Consider the following 26,746-nt stretch of genomic DNA (forward strand, 5'->3'; position numbering starts at 1 on the left):
GTATTGCATTAAAAAGGAGCCCTCTCTAAAACGGCAGATCTTTTCCATCACTCAACAGCTGCAGAACCTCAAAAGTGCTATAATTTTTTGACTTGAAATATAAGCTTCTCTCTTCACCAGCTATGACAGAAGAAATAACATATGCGGATCTGGAATTTAATAAATCTTATGCACTGGAAAATATCCCAAAGCCTGCTGCTCCTGAGGAAAAAGGTACAATTTCTATGGGCTTTTTAGTTGTGCTTAAAGTAGCTTGGTTGGGAAGTGCTCTCAACCTAATCTTAGGCAGAATGGCCCAAATTCACTCCTTTAACCCTATCCTTCTCAGTAGAGTCACACCAGTGGTGAATTTGTCCTGTTTTATTGTGATTAGTGGAGAAGCATGCACAATGTTGTTCAAAGCATTTAGGGAGATGTCCCTCCCCATATCATTTTATTATATAGGGACCCAATCCTGTGAACACTAATTGCTGAAAGTAGTACTTACTACCATGAGTAGTCCTATTGACTTTAATAGGACTACCCACGGGAATGAGCAGTGTGAAAGGTAGTAAGTGTTTGAGGATCAGGCTCTAGAGTAGAGTCTGACAGTCTTGAGGACATATTGTGCCATCAGTTCATAATGAATTCGGTGGGGATTTCTGTAGAATTATCCATGGGATGATGTGGCCCTAGGTTAGAATTTTACAGTTGCCAAACTCTGGTCCATGGGGAAATGAGAATCTTTGTTCTCTTTCATGTCTGACAGGCTCCAGGTTGCTTCTTTCTCATGGGAGGTTGTAACATTTGGTGACAAATGATAACTTGCTTTCAGGGTATGGAGCATTTGTGGCATCTCCATGTGAGAGGGTAAACACAGCCAGAGAAGGGGGAAACACTTCAAATTGCCATAGGTCACTTTAAAAAAAATACACCAAGAGCACATTAGTAAGTGTAAGAAAAACATTCCTCAAAAAACAAACCTGATTAATGGAACCTTTCCCTGAAACAATGAATGAGAGACTATTTAAATAAAACACTCACAAACCTGGTCTTTTGTTTGCTCTGGCTCCCTGACCAGTTCAGACCACAAACCCCCATCCTGTCCTCTGCAGCAGGATTTGCATTCAGCTAAGGAAACCGCGGATCCCAAGTGAATCAAACTGAAAACCACTTTCCTCTTTTTTTGCTTAAATTTCTGAGAGCACCAGTTGTGATGCCTTTATGCTCCAACTTGGGGCTGTACCTCGCTAGGGAAGGTGTTAGGTTATTTTGTCTTTACATACAGGCTAGTCCTTTGGTATAAATTAGAGCAGTCTGAAGGCTGCTCCAACTTGCATCCACTGCTAGTGGCCATAAATGGTCATTACAGCAGTTGGGGATCTCCAGAGTTCAGGGAAGCTCTAGCTGTGCCTTCTTTTCCAGAGCCACAGCTTTACACCAGCCATAGGGAGGGGACTTGACACTAGAGCTACTACACTGGTATGATCCTCCTGAGTCAGCTATGCCACTGTGTCCCAAAGGTGCTGTGCATAGGGGTCACAGCTAGGGTGACCAGATGTCCCGATTTTATCAGGATTGTCCTGATTATTAGGGGTTTTGTCTTAGATAGGACTTTATTACACACACACACACACACACACACACACACACACACACACACACACATTTCCCCTCCCCTCGTCCCGATTTTTCACTCTTGCTATCTGGTCACCCTAGTCACAGCACAGTGAAGGATCTGGGCCATCTAAGTATTGTAAAGTGCCCAGAACCTAAGCCTGGAAAGAGAAAGAAAAATAAAGAAATCCTGTTTCTGATACTGACCAATGTCAAAAGCTTTAAAGGAAGATTTAATAGTCTGGCTCTGGGAAGATGTTGTAAGCAGGCACACAGATCTTTCAGTGCTCTCTGGGCACACACCGATTGCAGCCAGCTTCTTTGCAGCATCTTTTGAGGAAGGCATTGCCACTCTTTGGGTCTGTTCCCTCATTCCCGACCCAGTCTCCTCTGAGATTTAAACTGAACTTCCTTCTCTTCAGTGTGCCCAGGAAAAGCAGTCCAACACCTAACATAATCACTTCCAGGAACTTGACTGTGTTCTGTCTTTCCAGCAGTCTAATTGCATTGAATTCAGTGGGGTTAATCCTGATTTGCACCAATGCATGTGGGAAGAGAAGTGGAGCCATAGGTATCTTTAATATAAGCAATGTTTATTTTGCCTTGGGTAGAGAGTAAAAAGAAAAATTGCAAAGTAAACAAATGGGGCCAGATCTTCAGCTGTGCCAAAGCTCCATTCAGTGCAGCTAAGGGGGAGAAGATAAAAGGGCGTTTAAGACACCTTTGCTGTTTGCTAATCCTGGGGTTGTGTGATGGGGCTTAACCCCCATCATCTGCAAGGTAAGGGAAAGAACCCCCAATTATTCAGCTCCACACCTGGGGGTGATTAACTAATTGCCTCCCAGCCAGAGTAGGTGGAGTTAGGCCTTATAAGTAGACTGAGGGAGCTCACTTAGGGGAAGAGAGTGCAGAGGAGGCAGGTCTCTCTGGCAGAGAGAAGTGCTGGGATAAGGTTTAACAGACAGGGTACAATGGCAGAAGAACAATACAGAGGCAGGTTAGGTGCCTGCAGGGAAAGCCCTATGCAAAGGCAAACAAGGGAACTACAGAGAAGTTGAGAGAAGCAGAAGGGCTATTAGTTTAAGGATCTGTTTGAGGTTGTTTGTGCTACTCTGGAAGAAGGTGAACTCTTATGTGACCTGGCCAGAGGGCTGAGCTACAGAAGACCCAGATGCGGGGGGGGGAGTAGGGAGAAGACATTGGCTGGGACTGGCCATTGCAGCCAAAGAAGTAGTCACCAGAGGTGGTATGAGAGCCAAAGTCCTCTGCAATGCTGGATCTAGGCATCAGCTGTGTCCTAGAGATGAAGACACATGCTTACAGGCTGACTCATCCCTCGGCATAATTTAGAGCAGCCTCAGGCCTGCTTTAAATTATGCCTGGCTGCAACAGTGCCCAAGGGGCTCCTTCACAAGTGGTGATCACTGGAGTGCAGGGGCACTCTTGCCATGTCCCCTTCCTCAGCCATGTCCTAGACACCTGCTATATGTTATGGCTAGGTGGTATGGAGTTGGCTATTCCAGCTAGGGATTTCCCTATCATGGGGATTCCCATATAGATAGTTAAGTAGACGTTCTTCCCGTTTTGCATTTCCAGAGCAGCACAAAGCAGGCAGGCCAGGGTGACAGGGACCTGGTTCAATAAGGAGACTAGAAATACAGCTAGACTAAAAACACACTTGCAGTTAATTACATGGGATGTTGGCTAAGTAAGATGAAAACTGTTATGTTTCAGAAAGTCCTTTTGTTTCTTTCCACTACAGCATGTTGCCTTTTTTCACAGGGCCAAGCTCTCTCTCAGAGCATGTGGGTCATGAACCTGTCTACATTACAAAAACAACCATGTAGGGAGACCCATTTACAAGACTGGTTAAAACAACATTCTATTTTGAAGTGAAGATGGGAACTAACCTGGATTTAACAGGGTCTTCAGTCTGTGCTCCAGCCTTGGACTTATGCAAAGTGTTAATATGAACTGGGCACACAGTTACTGTCCCATACACACTCCAAATTGGAACTGGATTGTAATTAATTGGGGAGTTAACTCACTTGTAGCTAGAACTGGTCAAAACCTGGTGTCACTATTCTGACTTCAGTGGATCATTCCAATTTACTCCAGCTGAGGATCTGGTTCAAGTGCATATTATCCAATCAAAGAGTTTATAAAATTGAGTTGTAACATCTTGGTTCTCTCCAAAAGGGTTTCACACCTTATTCCATTTGTGATGTCTGTGTAAACATCCATTTCTGGGAGCTGGCGATATTAGCAAGTTAAAATCTTTATAATTTGATTTTTCTTTATTTTCTAGCTGTTATCAAATAGCATAATTAGTGGAACATTACATTAAACTCACTAAAGCAGATTAAAAGAATACAACTTATATAAGGCAGCAAAATAGCAACCACCACTATGTGGTACTAACCTTCCTGAACCTAGCTGGTGATCATTTATTCCCTGAAGCATGAGGATCAATAGTCTTGTAATTTTACCCTAGCTAGTGTCACAAAAGTTGATATTCTTTTTCATATACATTTATAACCCTTTGTTCTGTTTAGGGAATTCTGCTCTCATTTTCTACCCTTTTGTTCACTCTTTACATCCTTTCTGTTGAAACCCCACTTCTAAAATATTTTGCCATTACAAAGATTGTCATTTAAGAAGAACAAAAACCACTTAAGGGGGACTGGATGGTATCTGGAGAGAGAGGGGGGCTAATGGTATCATAGAAAGGGGAGGTAAGCTGATGATGAGGAAGGACATGCCATTTCTGGAAGAAAAGGAGGCAAATGACTATTGGTTGGAGGAGATACCAATGCTGGCAGTAGATGGACTTCTTGTTTCCTCCATAGCCATGGTGTTGACCGATAAGGAGACGATACAAGAAATTAAGCCAAGTCTGAACTGTTATGTAATAATACACAGGGGGCTTCATTCATCCTCACATGTATAGATAGGGCAAATGACAACTTCCTTCACCAGCAAGGGCTGCTGCTGTGGCCTGTGAAGGATTTACCCTGGTGAGGGCAGGTAATGTTTCTAGCATTCATCTCTACATAGGGCCCCACAGGAGCTCTGGAGACAGATTGCAGTGGGGAGCCCACCCACTTTGGGGTCTGTGCTGACCATCTGTAGCCCCTGCAGTGGAAAAGAGTCTCTTGGAACCTTGTGTAGCTGCAGCCCTTTCCAAGCAGACCTCTCACCACTCGGGATTAGAAGCTGGCTCAGTGTCTTGGTTTCTCACATACCCACAAAGTGGGGAAAAAAAGCAGCAAAATAAAGCATTTCCAGGACACACAGCTTTTAGACACTAAATGCACTGTTGGTTTTCATAGATTTATAGATTCTAAAGCCAGGTGGGACCGTTGTGGTCATCTAGTCTTTCCTCCTGTATAGCACAGGACATAGAACATCCCCAAAAGAATTCCTAGAGCAGATCTTTTAGAAACACATCCAATCCTGATTTAAAAGTTGTCAGTGATGGAGAATTCACTGCAACCCTGGGTAAATTGTTCCTATGGTTCATTATGCTACCATTAAAAATGTATGCCTTATTCCTAGTCTGAATTTGTCTAAGAGGGGTAGCCGTGTTAGTCTGTATCAGCAAAAGCAATGAGGAGTCTTTGTGGCACCTTAGAGACTAACAGATTTATTTGGGCATAAATGTGTTAGTCTCTAAGGTGCCACAAAGACTCCTCATTGTTTTTGCTGAATTTGTCTAGATTAATCTTCCAACCATTGAATCATGTTGTTCCTTTCTCTGCTAGATTGAAGAGCCCATTATTAAATATTTGTTCCACATGTAGATAGTTATAGCCTGAAATCAAGTCCCCATTAACCTCCTCTTTGTTAAGCTAAATAGCTTGAGCAGGTTTTCTAATCCTTTAATCATTCTCATGGCTTTTCTCTGAACTGTGGGAACTAGAACTAGACACAGTATTCCAGCAGCAGTCTCACCAGCACCAAATATAGATGTAAAATAACTTCCCTACTCCTACTCGAGATTCCTCTGTTTATGGCCCCAGGGTTGCATTAGCTCATTTGGCCACAGAATCACACTGGTAGGTTGTGTTCAGTTGATCATCAACCACCACGCCCAAACCTTTTTCAGAGTCACTGCTTCCCAGGACAGAGTCCCTCATCATCAAAGTATGGTCTGCATTCTTTGTTCCCAGATGCTACATTTAGCCATATTAAAACACATATTGTTTGCTTGTATCCAGTTTACTAAGCTATCTAGACCACTCTGAATTAGTGACCCGCCCGCTACATTATTTACCACGCCCCAACTTTTTGTATCATCTGCAAACTTCATCAGTGATGATTTGATATTTTCTTCCAGGTCTTGATATAAATGTTATATAGCATAGGGCCTATTTCCTGTGGGTCCCCACTGGAAACAGACCCACTTGATGACAATTGCCCATTTAGTTACATTTTGAGACCTATTTGTTAGCCAGTTGTTAATCCATTTAATGTGTGTCATGTTAATTTTATATCATTCTAGTTTTTTTAACAAAATGCCGTGTGGCACCAAGTCAAATGCTTTACAGAAGGCAAAGTACATTATATCAATCCTATTATTTTTATCAACCAAACTTGTAATCTCATAAAAAAAAAAATCAAGTTAGTTTGACCAGATCTATTTTCCATAAACCCATGCTGATTTGCATTAATTATATTAATGTCCTTTAGTTCATTATTGATCGAGTCCCATATCAGATACTCCATTATCTTGCCAAGAACTGATGGCAGGCTGATAGGTTTATAATTATCTGGGTCATCCTGTTTACTCTTTTTAAAAGTAGGCATAGCATTAGTTTCTTCCACTTTTCTGGAACTTCCTCATTACTCTGAGCAATGGTCAGCTTTTTTAAAACTCTTGAATGCAAGTTATCTGGACCTGCTGATTTTAAAATGTTCTAACTTTAGTAGCTTGTTTAACATTCTCCAGAGATACAAGTGGAATGGAAAGAGTGATATCACCACGATATGATGAGACCGCATCACCCGTTTTCTTCCTCAAACACAGAACACAAATATTTATTGAACACTTCTGCCTATTCTGCATTATTATTGATAATTCTACCATTTCCATCTAGCAATGGACCCATACCATTGTCAGAGTTCATATTGTTCTTAATATATTGAAAAAAAACTTCTTCTCACTGTCATTAACTCTGCTGCCATAGATTTCTACTTGTGTCCTATGGCTTCATAGAATCATAGACTATCAGGGTTGGAAGAGACCTCATGAGATCATCTAGTCCAACCCCCTGCTCAAAGCAGGACCAACCGGGTTGGTCCAACCCCAACTAAATCATCCCAGCCAGAGCTTTGCCAAGCCAGGCCTTAAAAACCTCTAAGGATGAAGATTCCACCACCTCCCTAGGTAACCCATTCCAATGCTTCATCACTCTCCTAATGAAATCGTTTTTCCTAATATCCAACCTACACTTCCCCCACTGCTACTTGAGACCATTGCTCCTTGTTCTGTCATCTGCCACCACTGAGAACAGCCTAACTCCATCCTCTTTGGAACCCCCCTTTAGGTTGGTGAAGGATGCTATCAAATCCCTCTTCACTCTTCTCTTCTGCAGACTAAATAACCCCAGTTCCATCAGCCTCTCCCTGTAGGTCATGTGCCCGAACCCCCTAATCATTTTTGTTGCCCTCTGCTGGACTCTCTCCAATTTGTCCACATCTTTCTTTGGTGGGGGCCCAAAACCAGATGTAATACTCCAGATGTGGCCTCACCAGTGCCAAATTGAGGGGAATAATCACTTTCCTCGATCTGCTGGAAATGTTCCTATTAATGCAGCCCAATATGCCATTAGCCTTCTTGGCAACAAGGGCACACTGCTGACTCATATCCAGCTTCTCATCCACTGTAATTGCCAGGTCCTTTTCTCCAGAACTGCCGCTTAGCCAGTCAGTCCCCAGCCTGTAGCAGTGCATGGGATTCTTCCGTCCTAAGTGCAGGACTCTGCACTTGTCCTTGTTGAACTGCATCAGTTTTCTTTTGGCCCAATCCTCCAATTTTTCTAGGTCACTCTGGACCCTATCTTTACCTTCCAGTGTGCCTACTTCTCCCCCCAGCTTAGTGTCATCCGCGAACTTGCTGAGGGTGCAATCCATCCCATCATCCAGATCATTAATGAAGATGTTGAACAAAATCAGCCTCAGGACTGACCCCTGGGGCATTCCACTTGATATCGGTTGCCAACTAGACATGGAGCCATTGATCACTACCCGTTGAGCCCGATGATCTAGCCAGCTTTCTATCCACCTTATAATCCATTATCAATTTCCTGGAATTCCTAACTTCTGATTGTGACATACCCAGTGTAGAATCCAGAGTAATGAGTAGCTGTGTTACTCCTGGCCTCTAACCTGGGCTTCCCTTTACAATTTGCTACCGTAGCCTCCGGTCAGGACTGCTCACAAACAGACTCCAGCATTCAATCACTCACAGCTATGTCTATGGGTGTGCTTCAGCCAGCTAGCCACATCTTGATTATATTGCAGGGTGATCCCAGCACACCCCCAAGCCTAGATTTCCCCCCAGAAATATATGTTCTGTACTGCCCAGCCCTGTCCTAAACAATGGGGGAAAAATGGAAATAAAAACAACCCAGGAAACTACAGACCAGTTAGTTTAACATCTGTGCCAGGGAAGATAATGGAGCAAGTAATTAAGGAAATCATCTTCAAACACTTGGAAGGTGGTAAGGTGATAGGGAACAGCCAGCATGGATTTGTAAAGAACAAATCATGTCAAACCAATCTGATAGCTTTCTTTGATAGGATAACGAGCCTTGTGGATAAGGGTGAAGCTGTGGATGTGGTATACCTAGACTTTAGTAAGGCATTTGATACGGTCTTGCATGATATTCTTATCGATAAACTAGGCAAATACAATTTAGATGGGGCTACTATAAGGTGGGTGCATAACTGGCTGGATAACCGTACTCAGAGAGTTGTTATTAATGGTTCCCAATCCTGCTGGAAAGGCATAATGAGTGGGGTACCGCAGGGGTCTGTTTTGGGACCGGCTCTGTTCAATATCTTCATCAACGACTTAGATATTGGCATAGAAAGTACGCTTATTAAGTTTGCAGATGATACCAAACTGGGAGGGATTGCAACTGCTTTGGAGGACAGGGTCATAATTCAAAATGATCTGGACAAATTGGAGAAATGGTCTGAGTTAAACAGGATGAAGTTTAACAAAGACAAATGCAAAGTGCTCCACTTAGGAAGAAAAAATCAGTTTCACACATACAGAATGGGAAGAGACTGTCTAGGAAGGAGTACGGCAGAAAGGGATCTAGGGGTTATAGTGGACCACAAGCTAAATATGAGTCAACAGTGTGATGCTGTTGCAAAAAAAGCAAACATGATTCTGGGATGTATTAACAGGTGTGTTGTGAGCAAGACACGAGAAGTCATTCTTCCGCTCTACTCTGCTCTAGTTAGGCCTCAGCTGGAGTATTGTGTCCAGTTCTGGGCACCGCATTTCAAAAAAAGATGTGGAGAAATTGGAAAGGGTCCAGAGAAGAGCAACAAGAATGATTAAAGGTCTTGAGAACATGACCTATGAAGGAAGGCTGAAAGAATTGAATTTGTTTAGTTTGGAAAAGAGAAGACTGAGAGGGGACATGATAGCAGTTTTCAGGTATTTAAAAGGGTGTCATAAGGAGGAGGGAGAAAACTTGTTCACCTTAGCCTCTAAGGATAGAACAAGAAGCAATGGGTTTAAACTGCAGCAAGGGAGGTCTAGGTTGGACATTAGGAAAAAGTTCCTAACTGTCAGGGTGGTTAAACACTGGAATAGATTGCCTAGGGAGGTTGTGGAATCTCCATCTCTAGAGATATTTAAGAGTAGGTTAGATAAATGTCTATCAGGGATGGTCTAGACAGTATTTGGTCCTGCCATGCGGGCAGGGGACTGGACTCGATGACCTCTCGAGGTCCCTTCCAGTCCTAGAATCTATGAATCTATGAATATAAAGTCCATCATTTTATTAAGATAAATTATATGCACAAATTTTGTTATCCCAAATGGAGTTTCCCAGACATATTGATTTAAACACACTGGGTTAGATAAAACAATAAAACAAGTTTATTAACTACAAAGAGAGAGATTTTAAGTGAATATATGTAATGAAGCATAAAAGTCAGAAACAATTACAAGAAAAATAAGATAAAACACTAGTGCCTAACTTAACAAACTATGTTAAATTCAAAGCAAAGTTTCTGTCCCCATTTGCTCCCAAAAGTCTTACTGGACAAACTTCTTAGGTCAGGACCCTTTCTTCTATGTAATGGCTGCTTCCATTGTTTCTTCTTGTTCAGTGAATTGATAGAAAGAGAGGAAGGAGAATGGGTGCCTTGGGGTGTCTGCCCCTTCATTTTATAATCCTGTCCCCTCTTTGAGAAGAATTTCCAGCTGGGAGCAAGGCAACAGGCAGTCTGTGTGGAAGGAAACTCCATGCTATTTATTTACTTAGATGTAGATTATTTGCCCCTGCCCCCTTTCCCAGCAAAGAATGGCCACTTAGTAGGCAATGGTCCATTAGCCTTGTTTACATCTGGCTGAGGTGTCAGCTTGTCCTTTGTCTCTAAGGAACTGGTTTGCCCACTCCTCAGACTTCCCTGGAAAATATAATTTTAGTCATGACCTCATCTTATGTTTATAACTTCACTTTGCATTGATATTATTGATCAGCAAATTATGAGTTTTTAAATAATTTATCTGGGACATTACACCCCAATATTCTTCATACAAATATTGTTATGATATGAATATGTCATAGCTAAGATATTTTTATGCAAGATGGGTCATGTGAGGTATCATTGGAGAGGTTATTATTTACTCAACATGATTACCCGGTTTGTATGCATGTATCATTTCTGTAACTGAAGTTAGAAATATTGACTATGTAATGATTATAACTGTGTTTTCAACTGGGGGAACGCCCACCAGACAGTATGCAAACAGCCTGGATGGGCCATTAGGAAGGACAATAGGACTTTGAAAATACTAATCTCCCTCCTTCCTGAGAAGTCTCCTGGGATGATGCTTTGACACTGCAGGGTCATGTGATCATGTCACCTGCTACAGGATTCCATCTTGAAATGCTGGTACTTTTCCACGGGAAGGGGGTGAGGGTCAACCTGGGAAACAAAGGATTCCTGCCATATGCAAATCCTATTTAAGGCTGGGGAGTGAGTTAATCTAGGCTCTTCTCCACTGCCCAAGAAGGAAGAATGCTGAAAACACCCGAAGAAACAAAGGAACTAAGCTGGGGGAGGTAGGGGCTGAGCCCATGCGAGAAAGGTCAGCCTGTGGAGGGTATACCTGGAGAGTTAAGCTGCAAGCAGTGCAGTTTACCTTCAAGAAACTCTGCAACGTGCATAAAACAACATTTAGGGTGAGAAATTACTATTTATAGCCAATTTCTTTAATGTATTAAGCCTAGTTTGCATGTTTTGTTTTATTTGCTAAGTAATCTACTTTGTTCTGTTTGCTATCTCTTATAATCACTTAAAATTTACCTTTTGTAGTTAATAAACTTGTTTTTGTTTATTCTAAAACCCAGTTTATGCAATTCATAATGGGGGGAGGTGAATTTCATTTCTACATTAAGGGAGGGGGAGAATTTAATGAGCTTACGCTGTATAGATCTTTATACAGAGCAAGACAATATAATTTTGGGTTTAAATTCCAGAGGGTGTGTGAACCAGAGTGCTGGTAAATTCCCTGAGCTGAGGCTTCCCACACAGAGCTGATTGCAGACTCTGTGTAATTCTACACCTGTGTGTGTGTGTGTGTGCGCGCGCAATAGGACAGGGTGAGGCAGCCCAGGCTGGTAGAACGGGTGGGCTCAGTGGAACCCCAACACATCAGGTGGCATCCTGGAAGGGGGGGTCCAACCTGTCACAGTCTCACAAGGCATATTTTGTATAAATCTTATTACAATAATGTGTAGGGTGTGAACACAGGGATACACTATTTCATAATGATTTATATTCATTACTATAAACTTCCCCTTTATTCCATTTTGTGAATGTGTGTGTGTGTGTGTGTGTGTATAATATATTTTTACAGCTGCCTTCAATTGTCTTATAACCCAGATTGGCTTTTTAACCAGCACAGCCTTCTTTGTGGGATTGTGACTTTTTGGGCATCTAGTTAAGTGTTAAAAGATTCCCAATTCACATTTTTCAGATTACATTCTTCTTCCCACCTGATTTGGCTCATAATTGTTTTCAGCTTTGTGAAATTGGCCCTGTTAAAGCACTAAGTGTGTGTGTGTGTGTGTGTGTGTATATATATATATATATATATATATTACTGGTCTGGACTTTATTCTGCTGTTCCTCCAGCGCTCCACTCTTCATCCTCCACATGGCGTCTGGCTGCCTTGACTTTCCTCATACTGTGCTTGGCATTGCTGCTAGGGATGTTAGCCCTGGGGATTGTGTGTAAGTATCACTATTTTATGTATTCATTAATTTGGTGCTTGTAAAAGATGCCAGATTGACATCCATCCTTTCTAGTCTGAAGTTCATGATTTAACTGTTGCAAAGATACAGCATGGGCAGTGATAATGCAAGTTTCCCAGACACACTCTCACCAATTAATATACTTTTACCTTGGCTCTGCTCCAGAGTAGTATTAATGCTACAAGTGACAATCTCTGTAGCCCATTCACTCCTTGGCCTCTCTGTTTAAATTGCCAAAGAGAAGCCTTCTTGTGCCATTTATGGTGGTGGTTTTTGTGATGTGGAAACCTGTCCCATTAGGAACTGGAGTGACATCCACTAACTCATTTCACACTGCACACTCCTCAGGAGGGATGTCTTTTGGTTAATACTGACCTGCATTGGATACACATTGGTGACAAAAAGGTGAAAGGCTCTGTACCCCATTAACAAGCTAGCTCATTTTATATTGTTTTTAATAGAAAAAAATTACACTGAATCTGTGATGTCACTTCTAATCTTTTCTACATTAAATAAGGCACAACATTTAAACCAGATGAATGGAATCACTAAAATTAAGAGGACAGAGACAGGAATAATTTTGATTTGTAAATTATCAGAATGGAAAATGCTTTTGTGAATTTCAGTTTTTCAGGTTTCCAATGACTTCCAGAAACAATTTGGGAACCTCATGAGGAACCAGGAAACTCTGGAAACAAATTTTTCAAAAAGGCTGCAAGACATGAAAGATCATTTGTGTCTTAAAGGAGAGGAAAATAATGAGAATAATGGTAAATAGGATTGTTATGCAAATGAACTCCTGTCCTTTATTCCAGAATAGATAAGGTTGGGCAAGGGTTGTACAATTCCCCCATCCGCTTCTCATAACATCCCTATTCATTAACTCTGCCCTTGCATTGAAAGGGACACAACTAAGTGTATGCAATTAGTGGAGAGGTGAGATACAAGGGAATTCCTCCTTCATGATTCATTCAATCCTTTTCTTCTGTGTTGAAATTGCTAAGAAAGCAGATAATTAATGCTAGTTATTGTGGTGCTTTTGTGATGTTGACACCGGCTACCTCCTAGTAACTGGATTTTTGCTAACCAACTGATTTCACATGGGCCATAGAACAGCATCAGATGGTAACTGTTCACTCAAGATGTTGCTTAGTGGTCTGCAGAACAGTGTGGAGAAGTAAGGTTCAATTTTCATTCACTCCTTCTGGGATTGGGACAAGATAATGAATTGCAAAAGAAGCAGCATGTTCAGTCAGTGGGGAAGCAAGAGTACTTCGTGTGACTCAGCATCAAGCTAGGCAATGTTTTTAGAGAATAGTAAATGTCCAAAGTGGTGAGCAAAATTATTTGTGATGCTGGATAGAATTCCACTAAATAAAAAATAAGGAAAAAATTCAACTAAGTCAAAATGGTTCATTTTGACATTTTTGAAATGAACCATTTCAACATTTCATTTCTAAATAACCTTTCATTTTGAAATTTGGTTTCATTTGACCCGCGTGAATTTGTTTCAGCGAGAAAGAGTTCTGTACTGATTTGAAACATACTGAACTTCTTTTTTTAGATTTTTTTTTTTGCTTCAGATGCTGAGCAACCCCCCCTCCCCTCCTCAATTATTTACTTAGCTCTATTCAGTGGTGCCCTTTTTAGTCAATTAAGGAGCAATATTGATGGCTCCTATAGTGAATTCGCTATGGAACCTCCAGGATGGAATTGGGGAGTTGGATTTCAAACCAGTAAAAAAATAAGCAGGGGTGAAAAGATCATCAGGGTGTTTGATTGTGGTGCCTAAAACCCTGGAGAAGTGGGGGAAATGACTTATTTATGAACTTCAGATACTGGCTCTATTGCCCAATGGAGGTTGTTGTCTAAGACATGGGAAGCCAAAGGCTCATTGGCCTGACATGGTGAAGGGACATCAGCTTTCATGCCAGCAGTACACAAGGGAATCAGAAAGAACCTCACTCACAAAATTAACAACATAGTATTTCTTCAAAGACTACACACTGCTCATATGATGAGGAACAGAACTTGTAAGACTACGTGTAGCAGCATGACTTGATGACTCCTGATAACAACGTTCTCTACTCCTGCGGTTTAAATTTCTCAGCAATGAAAAATCCACCACTTCTCAATGGAGATCATGTCATACTGTAACAGAACTGAGACTCAGCAACTCATTTCACACAGGCTAATGAGATTCTCCAGTTTGGCCCATGAAGGATTAGTGTCACATCCATTACAACTCTACAACTTCTATACCCACTCAAACCCATGACTTCAGCTCCTGTATTCTCCACTGAACTGCTTAGGATGAGAAATAAAGACAATTTCTCTCTTTTGTAGGATCCAGTTGTACGCTCTGCCCTGCAAACTGGCAATGGATGGGAGGTGACACCTGTTTCTACATATCAACGCAGAAGAGGTCATGGGAAGAGAGCCAGAGGTTCTGTTCCTTACAGAATTCCACCTTTCTCATGCTAAAACACCAGCATAAGCTGGTAGGGTCCCTCTCCCAGCCTGTTTTATTTTAACTTTAATTAATTTCTCAGAAGTCCCTCCAAGATAAATTGCATTTTGGTTACTACAGCTCTCAGTATCCCCAAAGTGTGGAACAGTGCAGAGGACAGTAAATCTGTCAGTCACATTTTGGAACTTACTGCCAGCGGGTATTAGTAGAATAGACACAAGTCTCTCAGATCCTGCTGTGGTTACGAACAGTGGGTTTTCCACAGGGAGTACTCCCTTCTGGCTGCTTTCAGGAGGAGGCTGGATCAGTGCTTTGTGGATAACATTTTTCCTGCTCTTCTGGGTTCCTTGAGGGATTCAAGGGAAGAATTTCCACACTTCCACAGAGTTGGATTCACCATAGTCCTGAAATTTGTGTCTTCATTTACACTGGAATAAAGTGGTCATCAAATGCCAGCACTCTGATCTGGTAGGTATTATACCCATTTTATCCTGGTGTAAATAACAACACAATGTGCAGGACAATAAGGAACCAGACCCCGTATCTCCTATTGCTAGGCATATGTTGTGAGGACTGGATTAGGTTTAGGATGTTAAAAAGTTATCCATTTTGTTACTTTTTCTTCTGACTCCATATTAACTGTAATTTGTTGTCAGGATCTAACTTTCTTTGTACAACATTACACAAGAAATTCCTTTTCATCATCTATTAAATGCAAACACAACCACCAAGCACTTCTTCATTCTACAAAACGTCTCTTATTCCCTTTGTCTTATTCCCTTCCTTAAAAGTCTCTCAAATAACATCCACAGAATGTGTGTGTGGAGGAGGTGAAGGGCTGGCAAAGTCTTTTTTAAGCGGGAGCTCTCAGATCTTCAGTTCTGTCATTAATTTCCAATCCTGTATTTGCTTAAAAGAAAATAAGACAAACACATACAAAGGGGGAAAGAGAAGAGAGAGCTTCTGTCTCTGCCTCACTGGTCAGGTATTGGAAGACCACTGGCACCAGTATGGCCCATGACCCAGCTAGACACTCCTGGACCTCAGCTGCAATTCCCTGACCCAGGAAAACATCTGACTGGGTTATCCTGATTGTCATTTTTTTTTTTAATTTTTTTTTTTTTAGGGAGCAAAATTCCCATGGAATCCTGTTACTCCCATATTATTTACAGCTTGCCAGATCGGTCACAACAATGTGCTGTCCTGGCTAGCTAAGTCAGGCTCTTTGGAGACAGAAGGAAGAACAGAGAATAAGGCTGGGATGGAAATTGCATATGAGGAAAGGAAATAGCAGGAACATTTGGGGCACATCTCAGGAATTGCTCATGACACCATCATAGAGATAGTTAATGTGTCTGGTTACATCTCATCCTGTGATCCAGTCAAAACATATTTTGAAATCAGATATCAGGGGGTAGCCGTGTTAGTCTGTATCTACAAAAACGACAAGGAGTCTGGTGGCACCTTAAAGACTAACAGATTTATTTGGGCATAAGCTTTCGTGGGTAAAAACCTCACATCTGCATCTGAAGAAGTGAGGTTTTTACCCACAAAAGCTTATGCCCAAATAAATCGGTTAGTCTTTAAGGTGCCACCAGACTCCTTGTTGTTTTTGAAATCAGAGTAAAGACTAATGGGATAGTAAAGCTCTGCATTCAAAGAGCTCTGCCTATCTGCTTTCACTTAGTTAGGTGCCTGAAGGTACAGAGAGACATCTAGAGGGATTTTAAAAGTGCCTAGGCACTTAACTGCCATTGATTTTAGTGGAAGCTAGGCACTTTTAAAATCCCACTAGGTGCCTATCTGCATCTTTAGGCACCTAAATACCTTTAAAAATCTGGCCGCTGGTGCTAGAGAGGTGACTCTTAAATCCTCCTTGCAACATTTCAATAGTCTGAGACACTTGAACAGTACTGTAATACAAATCAGGAAGGGTGGATGCTATGCCACTGTCCAGAATTTCTTCTGTTGCTGACTCACATTTGTTATTTTTTAACCTATACAATTATAAACATAAGAACTTGGCTTCTTTAGGGAAATAATGTGGTGATTTCTTCACAGAACCATGTACCTCCAAGAGAGAATACCCAATATTATTGGATTGGTTTACACAAATCTGGAGAGAACAGCTGGTATTGGACGGATGGCTCAGCTCTTTTGACACAGAAAGAAGATTGGTAAGTTATAAATATTTAGCACCAAATTGCGGCCTGTCCTGGGTGCTTGTACAGAGGAGACAGATGGTGCCCACTTACTTTCCTGCGCTGTCCGTCTGCGTTGTGACTAGAAGCATAGGGGCAATAGCAGCTTCTGTAGGGCTGCTAATCCCTGTCCCGTGTGGGTGAGGAGGGAGTGGGCACAGAGCAGTGGAGCGTTGACACTGACCTCACAACGCACTGGCTGGCAGAGATGAGCTCTCATGTAGAGGAAAGTAATCTGAACCAGTGGTAGGGCCCATGCACATTACTTACCCCAAGGAAACTGGCAAATACAGAGTGCCCTGAATACATGCACAGAGTGCCAATGTCAAAACATAATAAAATGATGCTTTATTTTCTAGGATTGAGTTGTATTCATCCTATAATTGTGGCTGCCTATATAGAGGAAAAATTTATAATGACCACTGCACAGAGAAGCACTTCTGGATCTGTGAGAAAGCAGCTGTCAAACTAAGGTACAGCGACATTACCAAACGGAAATTGGCTCTATCAGTATGAGATAACATTTACTAGTGATTCTGTTTTCTTGTGCATATTTTTGTTTTTCAGACTTCTCACAACAGGGATTCAAATGGGTATTTCATTAGCCACTAAGCCAGAACTTCCGGCTTCTTTTCTCCCCAGGGTTCAGTGATGAAAATCAAGAACCATTAACTGGAAAGAGTCTTAGAAAGTAACTATTAAAAATAAGCTACTATCAGCAACCAAGTACTACACTTGATAACACCCAAAATCTAGGAGTCCAGTTCTGAAATCTGTAACAGGTGCCAAATTGAAACTAGGAACTTCAGGCATATCAATGAACCAGAAAAATTAGAGATAAAGACCTTTTTGGTCACATCTTGTGATTAGAAGCCCACGGCATGATGCTTCAGAACATTAGATTCTCTAGGGCCTGGATGCACAAAAGGAGTTAGGGATGGCTCAGCGTCACAGCACCTAACTTTGAGGTGCCTAGAAAACCACTGTGATTCCTGAAGTCTGAGATATGTTTCTAGACTCTTATTTAAAATATATGGAGACACAGGGACCTTATAATTGGGCTTACAAAAGCCAGCACCCTAGGCAGGGAACTGCATAAGCTAGTCAATTGGGGGATGCTGATGAGAAGTGTGTGCAAACCCCGCCCTTCTCACAGAGACAGGCACCTAAGGTGCCTAGCCCTCTGCTCATTCTTAGCTGGAAACCTTAATCATATCCCTCTTCCCCTTAATTCTCTCTTTTCTATGATGAACAACCCGAATCTTTAGTCTCTCCTGGTATGGAAGCTGTTCCATACCCTTCATCATCTTTCTTGCCCTTTGTGACCTACTGGGGTACAATTCAGACTAGTGGGTGGCTGTGTCACCTCTGCTGTGTAACCTGGGGTGCCCTTTACAATACCTTGCTGCTGTAGTCTCCAACCTGGACTGCTCATAAACAGCCTCAAGCATTTAAGTCACTGTGTGTGCTGCAGCCAGCCAGACACACCTTGGTTCTCACCAGTTTTGGGTATTCTGCAGAGTGATCCCAACACCCTCCCCCGAGTCTCAAATTTCGCCCCCCCCCCGAAATATATGTACTCTACTGACCAGCCCTCTCCTGAACAGTTAAAAAAAAAATTAAATCTGTTATTCCTTTAAGAGAATAATATGCTATCTTATTATCTTAAATAGTTATCCAAACACTTCAAGCTAATCACGCTGGATTAGATAAAACTGTAAAACAAGTTTATTAACTACAAAGAGATCAATTGTAATTGAGCAGAAGTAATGAGGCTTAAAAGTCAGAAATGGTTATAAGAAAAATAAATATAAAACATTTACTAGTGACTAACTTAACAAACTATATTAGATTCAATCCAAATCTCTCACCACATCCTTCCAGCAATGTTACTGATCAAACTCTTCAGGTCAAGACCCCCTCCTCAGAGATGCTGCTTCCTTTGTCTTGTCCAGGGCTGAGAATGTGATGGGCAGGGAGAGAGCGAGTGGTCCCTTAGGGTGTTTGTTCCTCCTTTTTATAATTTCAGTCCCCCTCTTGAAAAACATTTCCAGCTGAGACCCAGGAGACAGAGTCTGTGTGGAAGGATGTTTCCTGTGCTTTTTCACCTGTTCGAACTTCCTTTGTTTCCCCTTCCAGTTTGATGACTCTGTTTACTGCTTAAATGCAAATTAAGGCTAGCACACGATCCTTCCTTTGTTCAGGACAGACCTAGCTTCTGCCTGGGCAAGGATGCATTGTTTCGAACATGTGTTAATAAAAGGCTACAGGGGAATCTTATAACTTCACATATAATGTTACCACACATATTTTACCAGGACAACACTGGGTTTTGTCCTGGTAAAATATGGGTTTTCAGATAATACCTTACAAGGTATACTTTGTACAAAGATTATTACAATAGTGTGTATGGTGTGAATACAGCAGCGTATTTGGTCAAACCCTTCTCTAAACCTTTTCCAGTTCCACTTAGGGCTGTCAAGCAATTAAAAAAACAATAATCACAATTAAGCGCACAATTAAACAATAATAGAATACCATGTAAATATTTTGGATGTTTTCCATATTTTAAAATGTATATGGATTTCAGTTACAACACAGAATACAAAGTGTACAGGGCTCACTTTATATTTATTTGTATTACAAATATTTGCACTGAAAAAACAAAATAGTAATTTTCAATTCACCTAATAAAAGTACTGTAATGCAATCTCCTTATCATGAAAGTTGAAATACAAATGTAGAATTCTGTAAAAAAGAAATTGTTTTATTTTTAATGCAATGTAATATTTAAGAGCCTACAAGTCCACTCAGTCCTACTTCTTGTGCTGCCAATCGCTCAGACAAACACATTTGTTTCCATTTACAGGAGATAATGCTGCTCGTTTCTTATTTACAATGTCACCTGAAAGTGAGACCAGGCATTCGCATGGCACTCTCGTAGCCAGCATTGCAAGATATTTACGTGCCAGATGCGCTAAAGATTCATACGTCGCTTCAATGCTTCAACCACCATTCCAGAGGACATGTGTCCATGCTGATGACGAGTTCTGCTTGATAATGATCCAAAGCAGTGTGGACCAGTGCATGTTCATTTTCATGATCTGAGTAAGAGGCCACCAGCAGATGTTTGATTTTCTTTTTTGGTGGTTCAGGTTCTGTAGTTTCCACATTGGAGTGTTGCTCTTTTAAGACTTCTGAAAGCATGCTCCACACCTCGTCCCTCTCAGATTTTGGAAGGTACTTCAGATTCTTAAATCCTGGGCCGAGTGCAGTAGCTATCTTTAGAAATCTAACATCAGTTCCTTCTTTGCATTTTGTCAAATCTGCAGTGAAAGTGTTCTTAAAGCAAACAACATGTACTGGGTCATCATCCCAGGCTGCTATAATATGAAATATATGTCAGAATGCGAGTAAATCACAGAGCAGGAGACGTACAATTCTCCCCCAAGGAGTTCAGTCACAAATTTAATTAATGCATTATTATTTTTAATGAGTGTCATCAGCATGGAAGCACGTTCTCTGGAATGGTGGCCAAAGCATGAAGGGGCATACGAATATTTAGCATATATGGCACGTAAATACTGTGATACAGGAGGGCCAGGGAGCAGTGGGAAAGTGGTAGAGGGGAAGTATATAAGCCCTAGGCTAACTAAGGCGTGGTTCCCTGTAGACTAGGAAGGGCTGCTACAGGTTAATTGGAGCACCTGTAGTCAATTAAGGCCCTGTTAGCAACCTAATAAAACCCCCTGCTTCAGGTAGTCAGGGGAGAAGGAGGAAGGAGAGAGGACTGGAGCTTGGAGGTGTGCTGTGAGACTTGGAAGATCAGAAAACCAGAGTAATGGAGACCCTGCCCCAGCAGGGAGACTCCCTCCCCCAGCATTTAAGGACTGAAGGTACCCCACCCAAGGGGGAAGAGGGTAAAAACCTGCAGGGGTTGAGAGGGGCTGGGGCTCCGAGTAAGGAGCAAACCCAGACCCCTCCCCCGCTTCTCTCCTTTACTACCTTCCTGGGCCACTAGTGGGGCCCTCGGTGCCCCAAGAGTAGGGGAAAGGGGTGGCATTTTAGCCCCCCACCAAGAAAAGCGCAGGACCCACCATACTACATCGGCCATCTTGTCACAATACCTTGCAATGCTGGCTACAAAAGTGCCATGTGAATGCCTGTTCTCACTTTTAGGTGACATTGTAAATAAGAAGAGGGCAGCATTATCTCCTGTAAATGTAAACAAATTTGTTTGTCTGAGTGATTGGTGGAACAAGAAGTAGGACAAAGTCGACTTGTAGGCTCTAAAGTTTTACATTGTTTTGTTTTTAGAGTGCAATTATGTAACAAAAATCTACTTTTGTAAGTTGCACTTTCATGATCAAGAGATTGCACTATAATACTTGTACAAGGTGAATTGAAAAATACTATTTCTTTATAATTTTTACAATGCAAATATTTTTAATAAAAAATACTACAAAGTGAGCACTGTACACTTTGTATTCTGTGTTGTAATTGAAATCAATATATATTTAAAAATATGGAAAACATCCAAAATATTTAAATGGTATTCTAATGTTTAACAGTGCAATTAAAACTGCTATTAATCACAATTAAGTTTTTAAATCAAGATTATTTTTTGAGTTAATCGCGTGAGTTAACGATGATTAATTGACAGCCCTAGTTCCACTACATCTTTTTTGAAATGGGGAAACCAGAATAGACACAGAATTCAAGGTGTACATGGACCATGGATTTATATAGTGACATCATGATATTTTCTTATTTTCTATCCCTTTCCTAATACTTCCTAACATTCTGTTAAACATTTTTATTACTGTTGCACATTAAGATGGAGTTTTCAGAGAACTATCCAGAATGATTCCCAAATCTTTCTTGGATGGCAACAGCTAATTTAGAACCCATCATTATATAAGTGTAGTTCATTATATAAATGTTCAGTTTCATCTGCCATTGTGTTGTCCAGTCACACACTTTTGTGAGATCCCTTTATAACTCTTCCCAGTCTGCTTTGGACTTAACTATCTTGGGTAATCTTCTTTTGTCTGCAAATTTTGCCACCTCACTGTTTACTCCTTTTTCCCAGATCACTCATGAATATGTTGAACAGCATTAGACACAGTTCAGATCCCTGGGGGACCCCGCTATTTACCTCTCTCCATTCTGAAAAGTGACCATTCATTCCTACCCTTTGTTTCCTGTCTTTTAACCAATTACTGATTCATGAGAGGACCTTGCCAGGATCTCTTCTGGAGCCATTTTTAAGGACTGGCGTTACAGTAGCTACCTTCTGGTCATCTGGTACGGAGACTTCTTTCAGCGACAGTAGTTCTGCAATTTCATATTTTGCATGAACTCACCTGAAGGACCCAATCTGGCATGCAGTCCCTGAACACGGCTACCAGATCAGTCCATGGGGCTAGATGCAATGCACCGGAGGGTGCTGAGGGAGTTGGCTGATGTGATTGCAGAGCCATTGGCCATTATCTTTGAAAACTCATGGCGAACGGGGGAGGTCTCGGACGATTGGAAGAAGGCAAATATGGTGGGAAGAAAGAGAATCCGGGGAACTACAGACCAGTCAGCCTTAACTTAGTCCCCAGAAAAATGATGGAGCAGGTCCTCAAGGAATCCGTTTTGAAGCACTTGGAGGAGAGGAAGGTGATCAGGAACAGTCAACATGGATTCACCAAGGGGAAGTCATGCCTGACCAACCTAATTGTCTTCTATGATGAGATAACTGACTCTGTGGATATGGGGAAAGCAGTGGACATGATCTACCTTGACTTTAGCAAAGCTTTTGATACGGTCTCCCACAGTATTCTTGTCAGCAAGTTAAAAAAATATGGATTGGATGAATGGATTATAAAGTGGATAGAAATCTGGCTAAATCGTCGGGCTCAACGAGCAGTGATCAACAGCTCCATGTCTAGTTGGCAGCTGGTATCAAGCAGATTGCCCCAGGGGTTGGTCCTGGGGCCGGTTTTGTTCAACATCATGAGGAATGATCTGGATATTGGGATGGATTGCACCCTCAGCAAGTTTGTGGATGACACTAAGCTGGGGGGAGAGGTAAATACACTGGAGGATAGGGATAGGGTCCAGAGTGACCTAGACAAATTGAAGGATTGGGCCAAAAGAAATCTGATGAGGTTCAACAAGGACAAGTGCAGAGTCCTGCACTTAGGATGGAAGAATCCCATGCACCACTACAGGCTGGGGACCGACTGGCTCAGCAACGGTTCTGGAGAAAAGGACCTGGGGATTACAGTGGATGAGAAGCTGGATATGAATCAAGAGTATGCCCTTGTTGCTAAGAAGGCTAAGAGCATATTGCGCTGCATTAGTAGGAGCGTTGCCAGCAGATCTAGGGAAGTGATTATTCCCCTCTATTCAGCACTGGTGAGGCCACATGTAGAGTACTGATTCCAGTTTTGGGCCCCCTACTACAGAAAGGATGTGGACAAATTGGAGAGAGTCCAGCGGAGGGCAATAAAAATGATTAGGGTGATGGGGCACATGACTTATGAGGAGAGACTGTGGGAACTGGGCTTATTTAGCCTGCAGAAGAGGAGAGAGGGGAGATTTTATAGCAGCCTTCAACTACCTGAAGGGGTTTCCAAAGAGGATGGAGCTGGTCTGTTCTCAGTGGTGGCAGATGACAGAACAAGGAGCAATGGTCTCAAATTGCAGTGGGGGAGGTGTAGGTTGGATATTAGGAAAAGCTATTTCACTAGGAGGGTGGTGAATCACTGGAATGGGTTACCTGGGGAGGTGGTGGAATCTTCATCCTTAGAGGTTTTTAAGGCACGGCTTGACAAAGCCTGGCTTGGATGATTTTATTGGGGTTGGACTTGATGACCTCCTGAGGTCTCTCCAACCCTAATCTTCTGTGATTCTATTATTCTAATTCAATCATTCTCCCTGCATCCCCCTTCCACATAGGAAAATATACAGTGCTTTGCTGAGAAGCTGGAAATGCCTTCCAGCTTCTGTTTCCCTGGCACCAATGGGAGATGGGAGTGCTGAGGAGGTTATTCCTGATGCACTGTGGGATTAGTGCTGTGTATTGCCTCCTCTGGGCAACCCACATTTGATTCCCAGGCTCATTGCTGTAACCTCCTGCTTACTCAGAGTGGTGTTCTGCCCCTGTCTAGTGCTGGTAGGCCAGCTAGAGATTGACGAGCCTGCTACAGACTTGGCTAAGCGAGAGGTGTCTTTTACCTCATGCACTAGAAGCTCATGCATTTAGCTCCAGAGGTTCTAGGTTTGATCCCCCCTGCCGATTCCCATGTGGGTCAGCGTTACACTGGTTTTTAGCTCTGTCTGTACCTAGAAACACTGTGGTATTGGGTTCAGTGACCTAGATGTTGGTGTCTCCACTGCTATCTGGGTGACACATCTCAGATTCCATCTGTAGGTTCTATCACTACTCAAGGGGCTGGCAGGGCTGTGAGCACTTTACAGTCAAGTCCATTGTCCTAGGGTTCAGTATGGAGTTTGGAGTTTCATGGAGTCAACAGTTTGGAGAATCATGTGACGCAAACAGTTCTTGTGGAGATGGCCCTGTCTAGAAATGGCCATGTGTGTAACTCAAACATGCCATGATGTAGTGAAACAGTGCTTTGGTTTCTAGGATCTATATTTACCAACCTGCGAAACACTGTGCATATCTGTTTGATAACTGGTATGTTTATGCTGATAAGGATTGCAAAGAGAAAAAATTCTGGATCTGTGAGAAGGCAGCCATCCAGCTGAGGTTAAAGACAGACAATAGTGGGAAGTGTGGCTTATCTGTATGAAATGATTTTTTATCAGCTGTGGGGTGATCTTCTGTGTGCTCTGCATTGTTAGTTTTTTGATTCTTCAAAATTTTCAAATGGTGATTTAAATGGGTGTGTAATCAGAGTCCAAATCAGAATCTCCATTTTCATTGTTTTTAGGACACCCCTGTTAAAAACTACATTACTAAGGGAACACATATAGTGTGTTACCCCCAAAAATGCACAAAGTCTGTCAATCCAGCTCTGAAATGTGCAATGGATACCAAACTGAAACTGGCAAAGCCAGACAAATTCTAAAGCTATTGAACTTAGATATGGAAAGAGCTATAGGGTCACATCTTGTTCATGCCCTGGAAGCCCATATGATTGTCTCCCATTGTCTATTTGTCAGATATTTGTCTATTGCAGATTTAACTCAGGTGATGAGTTTTCAACCACTTTCATTCAGGACTCTATTCTGCAATTTCATTGATTGCACTGCTGCAAAAAATTTCCTGATCGCTAACCTAAACATTTCTATTCCCCTATGTTTTTTCACACATCTATTAAACCCTCCAGCAACCCTAAGCAAATTCCTCTGACCCTCTGTACATACCTGTAGAAGGTGGCAGTATCCCTACTACTCAGTCATCACTTATCCAAATTATGTATATGTAGCTCTTTAAGATTCTGGAGGGATTTGAATTATGAAGAAAGTTTAAACATTTTGTGAGAAATGAAGATTCAGAAAGTACTCTGATATTCATTTTCTGATGATTAGATCTTTATTTTACATCTTGTAATACTGTGTGACATAATGAAGGACCCTCTTAATAGAGTGTATAGAACACCTCTGTATCTCACTGCCTCAGGCTAAAAGAGTTAAATATTGTGGCTGGATTTTAAAACAAGTTGAATACTTTTAGGTTTATCATAATGTTTACCATCATGTAATTGGCAAAAAGCATAATACATGGATTTCTGTGATTAATGTTTCTTGGGGTTACTTCTGAAACCACTCAGAAATTTCAGGCAATGAAGAAAGTAGCCACTGTCTCATATGATGTTGATTTTGGACTGGAACAAATGCACAGTCCCCCTGGGCTCAAGGGGGATGTGGAAAAATTGGAAAGAGTCCAGCGGAGAGCAACAAAAATGATTAGGGGGCTGGAGCACATGACTTATCAGGAGAGGCTGAGGGAACTGGGATTGTTTAGTCTGCAGAAGAGAAGAATGAGGGGGGATTTGATAGCTGCTTTCAACTACCTGAAAGGGGGTTCCAAAGAGGATGGATCTAGACTGTTCTCAGTGGTACCTGATGACCGAACAAGGAGTAATGGTCTCAAGTTGCAGTTGGGGAGGTTTAGGTTGGATATTAGGAAAAGCTTTTTCACTAGGAGGGTGGTGAAGCACTGGAATGGGTTACCTAGGGAGGTGGTGGAATCTCCTTCCTTAGAGGTTTTTAAGGTCAGGCTTAACAAAGCCCTGGCTGGGATGATTTAGTTGGGAATTGGTCCTGCTTTGAGCAGGGGGTTGGACTAGATGACCTCCTGAGGTCCCTTCCAACCCTGATATTCTATGATTCTAAGAGACTGCACTGCCAGACTCAATTCAAAGTGTTAGTGTTAGTCTGAAAAGGTAATTTTGATTTGGATGCTTTGTACCATACTGACCAGCTCTTTCCTTTGTTTTATCCCAGAGCATGAAATACAGTGAAACATGTGAGCTGACAGTCTCCAGATCCATTCGTCTAGGTTTGCTGGATTCTCACTGAAAGGCTCTCCTCTCTGAAATGTACTGCCTCGCAGATCCAATCGAGGGCTCCTCTTCACAGATGTTGCACTGGTGTATCTGGGGCAGAGTGGGCTGATGTGGTGTCTTGCTGTCAAAAGTTGGGGTGGGTCTTAAATGTAGATTTCAGTTGAATTTTGTACAATTTGTATTGTACTCTTTTTTTTTTTTTTAAATGTTGCATACTTTATCTCCTGTGGTGTTTTTTTGTTTGTTTGTTGTTGTTGTTTTTGTTATATACTACCACATGTGGATAAATCATTTTGAGGGCCTTTTCTGTATTGTACATGTGCTTTGATCTTTGGTGAGGTGTCATTTAAAAATTTGAATACAAAATATCTTTTACTTCCAGGGCACCCTCTGTCTGAAGAATAGAAAACTCTTGTGTGTTCTTGTGCAGTGGGAGACCA

At 41.8% G+C, this 26,746-nt stretch overlaps 1 protein-coding gene across 1 annotated transcript; it reads left to right on the forward strand.

The window, feature by feature from the left end:
- The first annotated feature begins 45 nt into the window (after nucleotides 1–45).
- LOC135895564 (C-type lectin domain family 1 member A-like) lies at nucleotides 46–26,484 on the forward strand. Its single transcript, XM_065423681.1, has 7 exons — nucleotides 46–213; nucleotides 11,986–12,084; nucleotides 12,732–12,875; nucleotides 14,452–14,606; nucleotides 16,637–16,752; nucleotides 17,136–17,249; nucleotides 26,245–26,484. The coding sequence occupies exons 1-7, from the start codon at nucleotides 123–125 to the stop codon at nucleotides 26,249–26,251; spliced, it is 726 nt and encodes a 241-aa protein (XP_065279753.1). The 5' UTR covers nucleotides 46–122; the 3' UTR covers nucleotides 26,252–26,484.
- Nucleotides 26,485–26,746: the final 262 nt, after the last annotated feature.

Source organism: Emys orbicularis, chromosome 1, assembly GCF_028017835.1.
Source record: "Emys orbicularis isolate rEmyOrb1 chromosome 1, rEmyOrb1.hap1, whole genome shotgun sequence".
In the NCBI taxonomy this organism is placed as follows: domain Eukaryota; kingdom Metazoa; phylum Chordata; order Testudines; family Emydidae; genus Emys; species Emys orbicularis.

Excerpts from the sequence above, each read along its gene's own strand:
- LOC135895564 (XM_065423681.1), top strand. The coding sequence starts at position 123 with ATGACAGAAGAAATAACATATGCGGATCTGGAATTTAATAAATCTTAT. Across the intron at positions 12,085-12,731 it reads GTTAGCCCTGGGGATTGTGT|TTTTTCAGGTTTCCAATGAC; the intron begins GTAAGTATCACT and ends TGTGAATTTCAG. Across the intron at positions 14,607-16,636 it reads TAAAACACCAGCATAAGCTG|AACCATGTACCTCCAAGAGA; the intron begins GTAGGGTCCCTC and ends ATTTCTTCACAG.